Genomic DNA, 15213 nt, shown 5'->3' with positions numbered 1-15213 from the left:
CCCGCTGTTCAACCTTACCAAGTTCTCCCATGTCACCCTGCTCCTCCGCACACTCCACTGGCTTTCATTCGAAGATTGCATCCACTGCAAGTCCATAGTGCTTGCCTACAGAGCAACAAGACGAACTGCCCCTCCCTACCCAGAGGTTATGCTCAAACCCTATATCCCAGGCACTCTGTTCTGCCTCCTCTGGTTTCTTGGCCCTCCCACCCATACAGGAGGGCAGATCCCGCTCAGCCCAGTCCAAGATTTTCTCTGTCCTGTCAGCCCAATTGCAGAACCAGCTAAAATAACATTTTATTTGGCTTATGGTAGAGAAATTAACATTACATTCCCTGGCAACAGCTCTGATGGACATTCCTGCAGTTAGCATGCAAATTGCACTCTCTCTCAAAACGTAAGACATCTGTGGCATTTGTGCACAGTAAACAGCTTTTTTTTTTAAATAAGCTTTTTGTGAACATGGAACATTTCTGGGATATTTTATTTCCGGGCATGAAACATGGGATCAATGCTTATTAAAACCTCTGGTACCAGCACCTCGAAAACGGCCAGTGAAATTGCAAGGCGCCAAATTCAAAACAACAGAAATCCCATAATTCAAATCCCTCAATCAAATCCCTCCATCCACAGTGTCCGATTTCAAAAAGACTTCACTGCGAAAGCACAGCATGCGATTATGTTTGGTCGCCTAGTGACAGAAAACCATACAGCCATTTCCCAGCCAAGGAGAGGGCTCACAAAAGTCAGAAATAGCAATTAAATTCATCACTAACCTTTGATGATCTTCATGAGATGGCATTCCCAGGACTCCATGTTAGACAATAAATGTGTGTTTTGTTCGATAAAGTTAATCTTTATGTCCAAAAACCTCATTTGAAATTATGTTCAGAAATGCATTGTCTCAAACAAACATCCGGTGAAAATGCAGAGAGCCACATCAAATTACAGAAATACTCATCATAAACAATGATCTAAGATACAAATATTTAACATACAATTAAAAACATCCTAAAGATTGATTTTATACATCGCTTAACATGTTTCTACGGACTGTAACTGAACCTTTGGACGTTTTGTCTGCTCCTAGTGCACACTCTTCGTGAGTTTGGATTTGTGTACAGAACGCACTAACAAAAGAAGGTATTTGGACATAAATGATGGACATTATCGAACAAAACAAACATTTATTGTGGAACATTCATTCCTGGGAGTGCATTCTGAAGTAGATCATCAAAGGTAAGTGAATATTTATAATGCTATTCTGACATCTCCAACATGGCGGATATCTTTATGTTTTTTTTGGGCTCTGAGCGCCGTACTCAGTTTATTGCTTTAAAAAAAAAATCTGACACAGCGGTTGCATTAAGGAGATGTTTATCTAAAGTTCCATGTATAATACTTGTATTTTCATCAACATTTATGATGAGTATTTTTGAAAATTGATGTGGCTCTACAAAATCACCGGATGTTTTTGGAACTACTGAACATAACGCGCCAATGTATACTGAGATTGTTTGATGTACATATGAACTTTATCGAACAAAACATACATATATTTTGTAACATGAAGTTCTTTTAGTGTCATCTGATGAAGATCATCAAAGGTTAGTGATTAATGTATCTGTATTTCTGCTTTTTGTGACTCCTCTCTTTGGCTGGAAAAATGGCTGTGTTTTTCCGTGAATAGGCACTCACCTAACATAAATCGCTTAGTGTGCTTTCGTCGTAAAGTATTTTTGAAATCAGACACTGTGGTGGGATTAACAAGAAGTGTATCTTTAAAATGGTGTGAAATACTTGTATGTCTGAGGAATATTAATTATGAGATTTCTGTTGTTTTGAATTTGGCGCCCTGCACTTTCACTGGCTGTTGTCATATCGATCCCATTAACATGCTGTGTTCATAGTTTTGTTCAGTGTCCATAGTATTAGCACTCCAGATGTATTACCTATACTATTTAAGACCATGATAAACAAACAAAAACTTGTTTGAGAATGTGTCTGTGTTTGATATTTTTTATTTTTTGCATTCAAAATGCAATTAGAAAGAGATCCAGGATGCAAACAACAGATTAATACCGTGTACAGTGACTTGCGAAAGACATTTTTCCAATTTTGTTGCATTACAACCTGTAATTGAAATAGATTTTTGGGTGGGTTTGTATCATTTGATTTACACAACATGCCTACCACTTTGAAGATGTAAAATATGTTTAATTGTGAAACAGACAAGAAATAAGACAAAAAACTGAAAACTTAAGCATGCATAACTATTCATCCCCCAAAGTCAATACTTTGTAGTGGCACCTTTTGCAGCAAATACAGCTGCAAGTCTCTATAAGCTTGGCACATCTAACCACAGGGATTGTTCAAGGCAAAACTGCTTCAGCTCCTTCAAGTTGGATGGGTTCCACTGGTGTACAGCAATATTTAAGTCATACCACAGATTCTCAATTGTATTGAGGTCTGGGCTTTGACTAGGCCATTCAAATACATTTAAATGTTTCCCCTTAACCTCTTCAGTCGACCCTCTACTTTTTTGAACATTCTGTTAAAAATCGCGCAACATTTCAGCGCCCTGCTACTCATGCCAGGAATATAGTATATGCATTTGCTTAGTCTGTGTGGATAGAAAACACTCAGACGTTTAAAAAACTGGTTAAATCACTGCTGTGGCTTTACCAGAACGGCATTTACATCGAAAAGCACAGGAAAAACTGATCACTGAAAATGGGAAAATATATCCATGCGCTACTTGATCCCATTGATAAAGGTGAACCACAATTAATTGACTGAGGTTGCAGTACCTACAGCTTCCACACGGTGTCTAGAGTCTTGTCATTTCCCTTCGAGTTTTTTCTTGGTCAAACACATGCAGGACACCGTATCTAAATCCGGTCTAGGACCGGATATTTTCGTTGAGTTTCTAGCCGGACATTTTTCCAGACGGACAGCTAATGATCTTTACATCGCCTCCTGATGAATTTTATCGCTTATTAACGTTTACTAATACCTAAAGTTGCATTACAAACGTATTTCGAAGTGTTTTGTGAAAGTTTATCGTCGACTTTTTGAATTTTAAAAAATGACGTTATGTTTTGAAACGATGTTTTTTTCGTTTATCACACAGTCTACATATAACGATATCTAGGCTTTATATGGACCGATTTAATCGAAATAAAGACCCAAATAGTGTTTATGGGACATCTAGGAGTGCCAACAAAGAAGATGGTGAAAGGTAATGAATGTTTTCTATTTTATTGTGCGGTTTGTGTAACGCCGAAATGCTAATTATTTTGTTTACGTCCCCTGTGGGTCTTTTGGGGTGTTGCATGCTATCAGATAATAGCTTCTCATGCTTTCGCCGAAAAGCATTTTAAAAATCTGACTTGTTGCCTGGATTCACAACGAGTGTAGCTTTAATTCGATACCCTGCATGTGTATTTTAATGAACTTTTGAGTTTTAACTAATACTATTAGCATTTAGCGTAGCGCATTTGCATTTCCAGAGCTCTAGTTGGGACGCAAGCGTCCCGAGTAGAAGCAACAGGTTAAACCCCTGAAGTGTTACTTTAGAAGTATGCTTAGGGTCATTGTCCTGCTGGAAGGTGAACCTCTGTCCCACTGTCAAATCTCTGGAAGACAGAAACAGGTTTCTCTCAAGAATGTCCCCTGTATTTAGCACCATCCATCATTCCTTCAATTCTGACCAGTTTCCTAGTCCCTGCAAATGAAAAATATCCCCATAGCATGATGCTGCCACTACCATGCTTCACTGTGGGGATGCTGTTCTCGGGATGATGTGAGGTGTTGGGTTTGCGCCAGCGTTTCCCTTGATGGCCGGAAAGCTAAATCTCTGTCTCATCTGACCAGAGTACCTTCTTCCATATGTTTGGGGAGTCTCCCACATGCCTTTTGGCTAACACCAAATTTGTTTGCTTATTTTTTTCTTTAAGCAATGGCTTTTTTTCTGGCCACTCTGTGGAGTGTACGGCTTAAAATGGTCCTATGGACAAATACTCCAATCTCCTCTGTGGAGCTTTGCAGCTCCTTCAGGGTCATCTTTGGTCTCTTTGTTGCCTCTCTGATTAATGCCCTCCTTGCCTGGTCTGTGAGTTTTGGTGGGCGGCCCTCTCTTGGCAGGTTTGTTGTGGTGCCAGGTTCTTTCCATTCTTTAATAATGGATTTAATCGTGCTCAGTGAGATGTTCAAATGTTCTTATTTTTGTATAACCCAACCCTGATCTGTACTTCTCCACAACTTTGTCCCTGACCTGTTTGGATAGCTCCTTGGTCTTCTTGGTGTTCCTTGCTTGGTGGTGCCCCTTGCTTAGTGGTGTTGAAAACAGCGGTGTTTATATACTGAGATCATGTGACAGATCATGTGACACTTAAATATAGTCCACCTGTGTTCAATCTAACTAATTATGTGACTTCAGAAGGTAATTGTTTGGACCAGATCTTATTTAGGGTTTCAAAGCTAAGGGGATGAATACATATGCAGGCACCACCTTTCCGTTTTTGTTAAATTTCACTGCACCAATTTTGACTATTTTGTGTATGTCCATTACATGAAATCCAAATAAAAATCTATTTAAATTACAGGTTGTAATGCAACATAAAAGGAAAAACGCCAAGGGGGTTGAATACTTTTGCATGGCACTGTATGTCTAAAGTGCAAATGATTTGATTATGGAAGATGAAAGAGTCAGTCCGTGCAGGTGGCTGGGCTAACCTGTGGCTGGGACATACAGGTGCTGAGTGATATGAGTGATGTTGCTTTCATTTCTGCTCAGGCCAAAATGCAAATCCCTGAGCAGTTTGAAATTCCATCTGTGTGAGTGCATGCAGCATTTGCATATTGATCTGAGTTTTTATCATTCATGATACGTTTTGAATTCTAGTCAATTAAAATTAGTCGCTATTAACTGATCATGCAATGGTGCACTTTTTTTCCCCTTGTGAGTTGTCTCCTCTCTGGGATGTCTATTTCCATAATTATTTTGTGTTTTTGTCATATAACTTCTGTGGATATGAATGCATTAGTTAAGTCAGTCGATGAACAACATAAAAGGGACCAACCAGCTGAGTTTGAGCGTTTTAGCTTTTTTTATGTGTGCATCTCAATATGATCCCCGGTGGTATCCACGGAGATGCAGGACGCAAATGTCCACTAACCAGCCAGCCGGATGGAGAGGGAGAGAGAGAAAAGCTTAGCCTTGATAGCTAGCTACTTATTTGAGAGGCAATGACAACATGTCAGTCAGTGTGTGGGGAGGAAGATGTAACACAGAGGCTCAAATAAATTTCCATAATGCTGCTGTGTGAACTTCATAAACTCACACCAAAGATTGCATTCTGTATTGTGGTAGTTCTGGCTGCACTGGCTGAATCTCTGTCTTGTACGGCACTGATCTCGACTGCAAGGCTCTACAGAAGGTGTCGAGGAGAGCCCAGTCTATTAATGGGGGCGAACCCCCAGCCATCCAGGACATTCATACCAGGCGGTGTCTGAGGAAGTCCCAGAAAATTGTCAAAGACTTCAGCCACCCCAGGCACAGACTGTTCTCGTCTGACAGGTGGTATATGAGCATCAGATCTCGGACCAACGGATCCAAGACAGCTTCTATCTCCAAGCAAAAAGTCTGCTGTACAGCTAATCAATGGCTGTCTATGTGCAGTATAACCATAGACTATCTGCACTGACTCTATGCACACTCATAGAACTCTATCCACATATTCACACACACACACTTGCAAAAGTATTTACACCCTTGGCATTTATCCTATTTTGTTGCCTTACAACCTGGGGCCTGTTGCACAAAACTAGGATAAGGGATTAAGCCAGGATATCTTGGTGATCCTGGCTCAATTGATCCGTAATCCAGTTGCACTAAAGATGGATAGGGGGCAGGAGGATATGTTATGGTATAAATTACCATAGAGATTTATTCTGTGGAGCTAGCCTGCTCCAGACCAGGCTAAATTCCAGGATCTATTTAATCTCATCCCTAATGTCAGTCAGCAGTCACCACAAATGGAAACCAATAGTTATTTCACTGCTCACTATACATTGTTATCACATATAACTAGACCCACTGTTATTATTTAAACGTTTGTGATCATTAATTTCAATGATTTTGGATAAAAAATGATTTTTAGATGATGTTGCTATCATTAGATAATTTACAGTTTCCCATAGACTATAAGGCTATATATAAAATGATAGAATATTAGGGCCACAGAGGGGAAAAAAACACAAGTCATAATATTGTAACCAGTTGTTTTAAAGGAGGACAGTTGTTAAAATGACAATGTGGGGCATTTCGTGAAATTGTACTTCAGTATGGTTTCATAAACAAAGACATGCTGATGTGCCAGAATATTAAGTATCACATTGTCATAAGTATCAAAACTGTAAAAACAATATGTAGCTTTTCTGCAGAAAGAACCAGCCTCATAAATGTATGACTATCCTTTTTCTTCAGTGTGGCCCTAGTACTCTGTCATGTAAACAAATACACATTCCATATGAATATAAAAACACAGTGTAACATTATGTTCCTTTATTGAATAAGGACAAAACAAAGCAGGTAAACCATCAGCTCCTTTCGAAACTGAAGTCACAGTGACTCTACAAGATGGAAAGCACAGAATCCAAGCATATTATACAAAATGATACATACACATTCAAAGGTCTGTATATAACACACCCTGCATGTCTGCACACTAAAATAAATGCAGGACAAATCCATACACATCAACTGAACAGACAAATGAATGGATGCAGTAGCCTCCCTGCAGCCTTGTATTACACACAGTATACCGCACAATCATCATAAGAGGCCAAATTCGTCAAAAAACGAACCCAAAAAACCCAAATTCCTCTGCCACCGCAGGACATATTTAACCAAAATTGAAAGCACACATACTAACTAAAATAATTCAACACATATTGGTCCCTCAGCAGCCGACCACTGTCGTCATCAGGGAAGATTGCCGGATTGTCCCAGTCCATGGCTGGTGGCACTCTGGGGGCCCTCTCCTTCCTCAGGCAGGCCACATTGTGGAGGACAGCACAAGCCACAGTAATATCACATGCCCTAACAGGGCTGACCCTTAATTTGTGAAGGCAGTGAAAGCGTGCCTTCAGGAGGCCAAAGGTCATTTCAACTCTGGCCCTGGTCCTGGCATGGGCATGGTTGTAGGCCTGCTGTGCTTCCTGGGGGTCTGTGAAAGGTGTCAGGAGAAAAGGCTGGCAGCCATACCCCCTGTCTCCCAGCAACACACCAGAGAATTCACCTGTCAACACAAAATCTCATCATTACTACCTCATAAACACAGTGATATTCTTGACACAGCCATGATGGTTATAAATAGGGGTTGTGTGGCTTACCTTGTGATAGGCACTGACAGATTTCAGAGGCCCGAAAGATTCTGGAGTCATGGACTGAGCCAGGCCATTTTGCCACAACATTGCTGATCACACAGTCAGCATTGCAGACCATCTGAAATCATAAGATGAGGAATATTACACCAATCAATGCACATCACTGGCAATGCAGAGTGTTCGTCAATGGACAATATCAAAAAGTTATGTTCACCTGAACATTAATGCTGTGAAAGGATTTCCTATTCACAAAATCTGCCTCATGGGCACCTGAGGGGGCTTTTATCCTTATGTGTGTGCAGTCCACTGCACCAATGACATTGGGGAAACCTGTCACACAAAGTAATGAGTATCCTACTATGTGTTAACAGTTGTCCTGTAATTTGTAGATCCTCTTACCTGCAATCCTATAGAACTCCTCTTTGATGTCACAGAGTCTTCTGTGGCCAGGGAAGGAGATGAAGACATCTGCTAATGCTTTGATAGCCAGACACACACTCCTTATTGTGCGGCAAATTGTGGCCTTGTTCAGCTGTTCTGCATCCCCACTGAGTACAGGAAGGCTCCACTAGCAAAAAAGCGCAAGGCCACACAAACCATTTGCTCCACACTCAGTGCATGGCTCCGTGCAGTGCGGTGCTTAATCCTGGGACCCAGTAGTCTGCATAGATACCTGATGCCATCTGCAGAAAACCTGTATCTTTCATATAGATGGTCATCAGGGAAGGCCAGTGGGTCCAACCGGTCCCTGAAGACCCTTTCTCGCCTGAAGGCTCTCCTCAGCACAAGTGCTTCTTCATCCACCACATCTCGCACGAATGGGCATGCCATTGTCAGAGCAGAAAGGAACACACAATTTTGGGCCTTCATATAGGCTAGTGGCCACACCTGGTGCTGGGGGGTGGGCAAAGAGGGCGATGCCTTATAACGATGACTTGGTTGTACTGATTGCTGGGAAAATAAAAAAAACCTTAGAAAGATGCCACCGTCCTGTGTGCTCACAATAAGAGCTCATATGTCATGGCTCACTTGACTTTACGAGAATATACCTAATTTTTATTTTGAGCTGTGTCATCTTCTTGGAGCTGGGGGAGGAAAGAAAAATAATGATTAATACATTTGTGTTACAGTTAGCATACAGTGTACATTGAAGGCATATCTCACCTCCCTCTCAAGTTTTTTTATTTCAAGGTCCAGTTTCCTAATTGTCCTCTTTTTTATTTCGGACTCCAGTGCAAGATTTTCCATCTTTTTCTTCTTGTACTGAATGTCTATGTCTGCCAGTTCTATTTGGCGCCGGAGGTGGTTGCCATACAACTTTCTGATAGCTTGTGAGCTCTGTGAACACAATACAATTAGCGCAGCTGGAATTTGGCAGAATGTGGTGTCCTTTTATTAATACGCACTATGTTGCCAGGCTGGTTTTCCCACTGTATAGCATCTGGGTCCTGTAAAAGAAATTAGATTTTTTGATTTTGATGAGGACTCCTCACCATTGTAGAGTAAATAGTACTTTCACAGTCTTAACATGATACCTCATGCCTTCTGGAATCCAGAGAGATGGTCTCCTCCTCATCATCGTCTCCATCATGTGCTGTTGCTGCTGCACTGGGGCCTTCACCCTATCACATTTAATCGGATTCATATTGAAGCTAGTAGACAAGACATGCCAGGCCTACAGTATGCCTTTGATGGAGTACTCACTGGATCAGCATCGTCTGGTGCTTGTGCTGGTGGCTCTAACAGGAACACAGTGCTGCCAGGCACTGCAAGGCAATAGGTAAACCAAAGTCAGACAGTCCAAATTGATTCAATATGAATGTGGTTGTATCCCATGTAGAGATGGAAGGACATACCTTGAATGAAGCGGGTGGCATCTTGGGAGGAACCTATGCTCGTCTCTTTCCCCCCAGGGATCCCCTCTAAGACGGGCCTGCCTTTATTTAGCTCCAAGGCCATGTCCTCTGCTGGGGTAAGGTCAGCCTTTGGTGACCCACCACCCGTGCCTTGTCTGTGGGTATTCTTTTTCACTGCTAAAACAGTACAGACAATGTGTGAGCAGGCACCTTCTGGGTACAATATATGCTTGTGCTTTGTTAAATATTAGTCAGGGACCATACCATTCTGCAGAATGTTCTTGTATTTGATTTTGACCTGCTGCCATGTCCGTTTTGGCCCGTTCATGTTTAATCTACACACACACACACACACACACACACACACACACACACACACACACACACACACACATTTAATGGAGTCACACTGCAAAAAATTACTTGGTATTTTTGTCTTGTTTTCAGTAAAAATATCAAAAAATTTATCATAGCTTTATACAGTGTGATGGAGTTACTTTACACAATTTCACTCATATCTGCAGTGCATTTCAATAAAAAAAATTACCGTTTCATAATTACAGTACAACTGCATTTTTGGAGATGTGAATTAAATATTTGAATTGTAATTGTGACGTTTCAGCGGAGCGGTGAGTGTGTAATTGTGCACTACTTACGCATTCAGGCGGTCTGCAATACTTTGCCACGCTTTTTCTCTTTGCTTTATCACTGTGGCGGTGTTGCCTTTCTTCTTAATTATATCTTTTACCTCCTCGTATGCCTCCATGAGGATTTGTGCTTCCGACGGGGAAAAGTACGCGGCTCTAGTTGCCATGGTAAATCAGTTAATCTGTGATCTGTGGCGGGGTCTATTTGAGTGAGCCGTGAGCGCGCACCTATCCAGGATTGGTTTCACCTGGCTTAATGAATCCGTGTCTGCTCATCCTGGCTTGGTCTTTGTGCAACCAATTAAGCCTGGACGCACATGTTTTGGCTTCATTGAGCTCAGCTGAGTCATTTATCCCGGATGTCTTAATTCTACTTTTGTGCAACAGGCCCCTGGAATTAGAATAGTGTTTTTAGGGTTTGTATATTTTGATTTACCCAACATGCCTACCACTTTGAAGATGCAAAATCTTTTTTATTGTGAAAAAAACAAGAAATAACACAAAAAAATTGAAAACTTGACCTTGCATAACTATTCACCCACCCAAAGTCAATACTTTGTAGAGCAAACTTTGCAGCAATTACAGGTGCAAGTCACTTGGGGTAGGTCTCTATAAGCTTGGCACATCTAGCCACTGGGATTTTGCTCATTCTTCAAGGCAAAACTACTTCAGCTCCTTTAACTTGGATGGGTTCTGTTGGTGTACAGCAATCTTTATGTCATACCACAGATTCTCAATTGGATTGAGGTCTGGGCTTTGACTAGGCCATTCCAAGACATTTAAATGTTTCCACTCGAGTGCTGCTTTAGCAGTATGCTTAGGGTCATTGGCCTGCTGGAAGGTGAAGCTCTGTTCCAGTCTCATATGTCTGGAAGACTGAAACAGGTTTCCCTCAAGAACTTCCCTGTATTTAGCGACATCCAATGAAATAGGAAAAATATCAAGGGGGATGAATACTTTTGCAAGGCACTGTATACAGAAGTATGTGGACACACCTTCAAATGAATGGATTCGGCTATTTAAGCCACACCCATTGCTGACAGGTGTATAAAATTTAGCACACAGCCATGCAAACATTGGCAGTAGAATGGCCTTACTGAAGAGCTCAGTGACATTAAACGTGGCTTTGTCATAGGATCAAATCAAATCAAACTTTATTTGCCACATAGGCCAAATACAACAAGTGTAGACTTTACCGTGAAATGCTTACTTACAAGCCCTTAACCAACAATGCAGTTCAAGAAGAATAAAATATTAACCAAGTATGCAAAAATAAAAAGTAATAATAAAAAGTAACACAATAAGAATAACAATATCAAGGCTATATACAGAGGGCACCGGTACCGAGTCAGTGTGCAAGGTAATCCGTACATGTACGCGGGGACGAAGTGATTATGCATAGGTAACAAACAAACGGTAAGTAGAAGCAGTGTACAAGAGAGGGGGGGAGTCAATGTAAATTGTCTGGTGGCGATTTGTTTTTTAACTATTCAGCAGTCTGTTGAGGAACCTTCGGTCCTAGACTTGGAGCTCCGGTACAGCTTACCGTGCGGTAGCAGAGAAAACAGTCTATACCTTGGGTGACTGGAGTCGCTGACAATTTTCTGGGCTTTCTTCTGACACTGCCTATTATATTGGTCCTGGATGGCAGGAAACTTGGCCCAAGTGATGTACTGGGCCGTTCGCACTACCCTCTGTAGCGCCTTACGGTCAGATGCCGAGCAGTTGCCATACCAGGTGGTGATGCAACCAGTCAGGATGCTCTCGATGGTGCAGCTGTAGAACCTTTTGAAGGTCTGGCGATGGCATGCTAAATCGTTTCAGTCTCCTGAGGGGGATTTGTTTTTTGTCATGCCCTCTTCACGACTGTCTTGGTATGTTTGAACCATGATAGTTCGTTGGTGATGTGGACACCAAGGAACGTGAAAGTCTCGACCCGCTCCACTACAGCCCCGTCAATGTTAATGGGGTCCTGTTCGGTCCGCTTTCCTGTAGTCCCCAATCAGCTCTTTTGTCTTCCTCACATTGAAGGAGATGTTGTTGTCCTGGCACCACAGTGCGAGTTCTCTGACCACCTCCTTAAAGGCCGTCTCCTCGTTGTCAGTGATCAGGCCTACCACTTTTGTGTCATCAGCAAACTTTTAATGATGGTGTTGGAGTTGTGTTTGGCCATGCAATCGTGGGTGAACAGGGAATACAGGAGGGGACTAAGTACACACCCCTGAGGGGCCCCAGTGTTAAGGATCAGTGTGGCAGACATGTTGTTGCCTACTCTTACCACCTGGCGGCAGCCCATCAGAAAGTCCAGGATCCAGTTGCAGAGGGAGGTGTTTAGTCGCAGAGTCCATAGCTTAGTGAAGAGCTTCGTGGGAGCTATGGTGTTGAATTGCTGAGCTGTAGTCAATGAACAGCATTCTCACATACTGTAGGTGTTCCTTTTGTCCAGGTGAGAAAGGGCAGTGTGGAGTGTGATTGAGATTGCATCAATTGCGGACCTGTTGGGGCGGAATGCGAATTGGAGTGGCTCTAGGGTGTCAGGGAGGATGCTGTTGACGAGGCCATGACCAGCCTTTCAAAGCACTTCATGGCTACCAACGTGAGTGCAACGTGGCAGTAATCATTTAGGCAGGTTACCTTTGTTTCCTTGGGCACAAGGACTATGATGGTCAGCCTGAAACATGTAGGTATTACAGACATTGGTCAGGGAGAGTTTGAAAATGTCAGTGAAGACACTTGACAGTTGGTCCACGCGTGCTTTGAGTACATGTCCTGGTAATCCATCTGGCCTAGCGGCTTTGTGAATATTGACCTATTTAAAGGTTTTGTTCACATCGGCTAACAAGAGGGTTATCACACAGTTATCCAGAACAGCTGGTGCTCTCGTGCATGCTTCAGTATTGCTTGCCTAGAAGCAAGCATAAAATTCATTTAGCTCATCTGGTAGGCTTGCGTCAATGGGCAACTCACATCTAGGTTTCTCTTTGTAGTCTATAATCGTTTTCGTTGTCGAACATCAGAGCCGGTGTAGTAGGATTCAATCTTAATCCGGTATTGACACTGCTTGTGTGATGGTTCATCTGAGGGCATAGCAGGGTTTCTTATAAGCGTCCGGATTAGTCTCCCGCTCCTTGAAAGCGGCAGCTCTAACCTTTAGCTCGATGCGGATGTTGCCTGTAATCCATGGCTTCTGGTTTGGATATGTACGTACAGTCACTGTGGGGACGACGTCATCGTTGCACTTATTGATGAAGCCGATGACTGAGGTGATGTATTCCTCAATGCCATTGGATGAATCCCGGAACATATTCCAGTCTGTGCTAGCAAAACAGTCCTGTAGTTTAGCATCCGCGTCATCAGACAACTTCCGTAATGAGCTGGTACTTCCTTCTTTAGTTTTTGCTTGTAAGCAGGAATCAGGAGGATATAATTATGGTCAGATTTGCCAAATGGAGGGCGGGGAAGAGCTTTGTATGCATCTCTGTGTTCGGCCACCTTTTTGAAATTCGCAACAACCACTCCGCCGTGATGTGGTAGGCCACAGAAGCTCACAGAACGGGACCACCGAGTGCTGAAACGCGGGAAAAATGGCTATCCTCGGTTGCAACACTCACTACGTAGCTCGAAAATTGTCTCTGGAAGCGACGCCACCACAACAACTGTTCGTCAGGACTTTCATGAAATGGTTTTCCATGGCCGAGCAGCAGCACAGAAGCTTAATATCACCATGTGCAATGCCAAGCATCAGATGGAGTGGGGTAAACTGGCTTAAAACCTCTTAGGGTTCCCTTAAGCTCGAATCCCGTTTCCGGGATAGATTTGACAACATTCGGTGAAATTGCAGAGCCCCAAATTCAAACTACAGAAATATAAATATTAATATAAATACAAGTGTAATACATCAAAATAAAGCTTAACTTCTTGTTAATCCAGCCGCTGTGTCAGATTTCAAAAAGGATTTACGGTGAAAGCACACCATGCGATTATCTGAGGACAGTGCCCAACATACAAAAACATGAAAAAAAAATTCAACCAGACGAATGTGACACGGATGTCATGAAATAGCAATAAAATAAATTGCTTACCTTTGAAGATCTTCATCTTTTTGCAATCCAAAATGTCTCAGTTACACAATGAATGGTCGTTTTGTTTGATAAAGTCCTTTGTTTTGTCCCAAAAATGTCCATTTATTTGTCGCGTTTGATTCAGAAATACACCGGTTCCAATTCGCCCAACATGCCTACAAAGTATCTAATAAGTTACCTGTAAACTTGGTCCAAACATTTAAGCAACATTTTTAATCCAACCTCAGGTACCCTAAAATGTAAATAATCGATCAAATTTAAGATGGAATAATCTGTTTCCAATAACGGAGAAAAACAACATTGAGCACGCTCCTGTTCATGTGCACCAAAAGACTAGAGACCTTCTGAGTGACACATGGAAAGAATAGGACTACTTCTTAATTTCTCAAAAGAAAAACATCAAACAATTTCTAAAGACTGTTGACATCAAGTGTAAGCAATAGGGCCCTAATAAGTCAGGTTGCCCATCGAAAAGCATTGAAAACACAATGACATCAAAAAATGTTTCCCCAGGGCTTCGCCTGACAAATCTGTTCTGTTATACTCATTATTTTAACAGTTTTAGAAACTTTAGAGTGTTTTCTATCAAAAGCATACCATAGCTTCTGGGCCTCAGTAACAGGCAGTATATTTTTGGCACGCTTTTCATCCGGACGTCAAAATACTGCACCCTAACCTTAACAAGTTGCATGTGTTTTCACTTATTGCAAATCATGTGAAAGGATGTGTTGATTAATAGGGAACCAATTCATTGTCTGGGCACCAGTCACTCCCTCCTTCGGCCTTGGGGGAGATGAGGTCTGATATAGGGTGTGTGAGGTAGTGTCTGGAACGATTGCACGACTTCTCTATGTTGCACCTATCTTGGGATATAGTAATGGTTAAAGGACAATGGTTTTACTTGAGAAAGGGGTATCTGGAGCTGACAATTGATTTATGCCATAGAATGAGTTGGTGTTTTTGTACAATGGGATATCAGGGACGAAATGGGAGTCTGCCTTCGAGGCCGAACTCTGTACAATGAGAACAGTCTGTACAGCATATACTGTGAATTATTAGTATATTTCATACAAATTCTAACCTTGTGACCCAATCCACACATCTGTTGTTTGTCATGAACATTCAGGAGAATGAACTTTGCTATAGAAGGTCTTTGTATTCTTTGTCTTGGGGCTCTCAATGAATCACCTATGGGTCATTATCGCAAAGCACTTACTTTACCGCAAATAATTTACA

The 15213-nt window shown here is 41.9% G+C and overlaps 2 protein-coding genes across 3 annotated transcripts; both read right to left on the bottom strand.

The window, feature by feature from the left end:
• Positions 1–6553: 6553 nt before the first annotated feature.
• LOC135561546 (putative nuclease HARBI1) lies at positions 6554–8028 on the bottom strand. Its single transcript, XM_065003250.1, has 3 exons — positions 7792–8028; positions 7399–7510; positions 6554–7304 (listed from the first exon to the last, which is right to left on the bottom strand). Exons 1-3 carry the CDS (start codon positions 7858–7860, stop codon positions 6934–6936), a joined length of 552 nt encoding a protein of 183 aa, XP_064859322.1. The 5' UTR covers positions 7861–8028; the 3' UTR covers positions 6554–6933.
• Positions 8029–8320: 292 nt separating this feature from the next.
• On the bottom strand, positions 8321–10290 carry LOC135561545 (uncharacterized). 2 transcript variants are annotated; one of them, XM_065003249.1, is made up of 7 exons: positions 9513–10290; positions 9249–9425; positions 9097–9158; positions 8928–9014; positions 8799–8840; positions 8557–8730; positions 8321–8477 (listed from the first exon to the last, which is right to left on the bottom strand). In XM_065003249.1, exons 1-7 carry the CDS (start codon positions 9574–9576, stop codon positions 8442–8444), a joined length of 642 nt encoding a protein of 213 aa, XP_064859321.1. In that variant the 5' UTR covers positions 9577–10290; the 3' UTR covers positions 8321–8441. The 2 variants fall into 2 exon arrangements, with proteins under 2 accessions (XP_064859321.1, XP_064859319.1); XM_065003247.1 differs by having other exon boundaries at positions 8321–8730.
• Between the last annotated feature and the right edge of the window lie 4923 nt (positions 10291–15213).

Source organism: Oncorhynchus nerka, linkage group LG18 (assembly GCF_034236695.1).
Source record: "Oncorhynchus nerka isolate Pitt River linkage group LG18, Oner_Uvic_2.0, whole genome shotgun sequence".
NCBI classification, from domain to species: Eukaryota; Metazoa; Chordata; class Actinopteri; order Salmoniformes; family Salmonidae; genus Oncorhynchus; species Oncorhynchus nerka.
Note: the sequence above shows the minus strand (reverse complement) of the source record. Positions and strands in the feature narration are given on the sequence as shown.

Excerpts from the sequence above, each read along its gene's own strand:
- LOC135561546 (XM_065003250.1), bottom strand. The coding sequence starts at position 7,860 with ATGTCTTCATCTCCTTCCCTGGCCACAGAAGACTCTGTGACATCAAAG. Across the intron at positions 7,511-7,791 it reads GGAGTTCTATAGGATTGCAG|ATGGTCTGCAATGCTGACTG; the intron begins GTAAGAGGATCT and ends TTATGATTTCAG. Across the intron at positions 7,305-7,398 it reads CTGTCAGTGCCTATCACAAG|GTGAATTCTCTGGTGTGTTG; the intron begins GTAAGCCACACA and ends TTGTGTTGACAG.
- LOC135561545 (XM_065003247.1), bottom strand. The coding sequence starts at position 9,576 with ATGAACGGGCCAAAACGGACATGGCAGCAGGTCAAAATCAAATACAAG. Across the intron at positions 9,015-9,096 it reads CACCAGACGATGCTGATCCA|GGTGAAGGCCCCAGTGCAGC; the intron begins GTGAGTACTCCA and ends TAAATGTGATAG. Across the intron at positions 8,731-8,798 it reads AAAACCAGCCTGGCAACATA|AGCTCACAAGCTATCAGAAA; the intron begins GTGCGTATTAAT and ends TTGTGTTCACAG.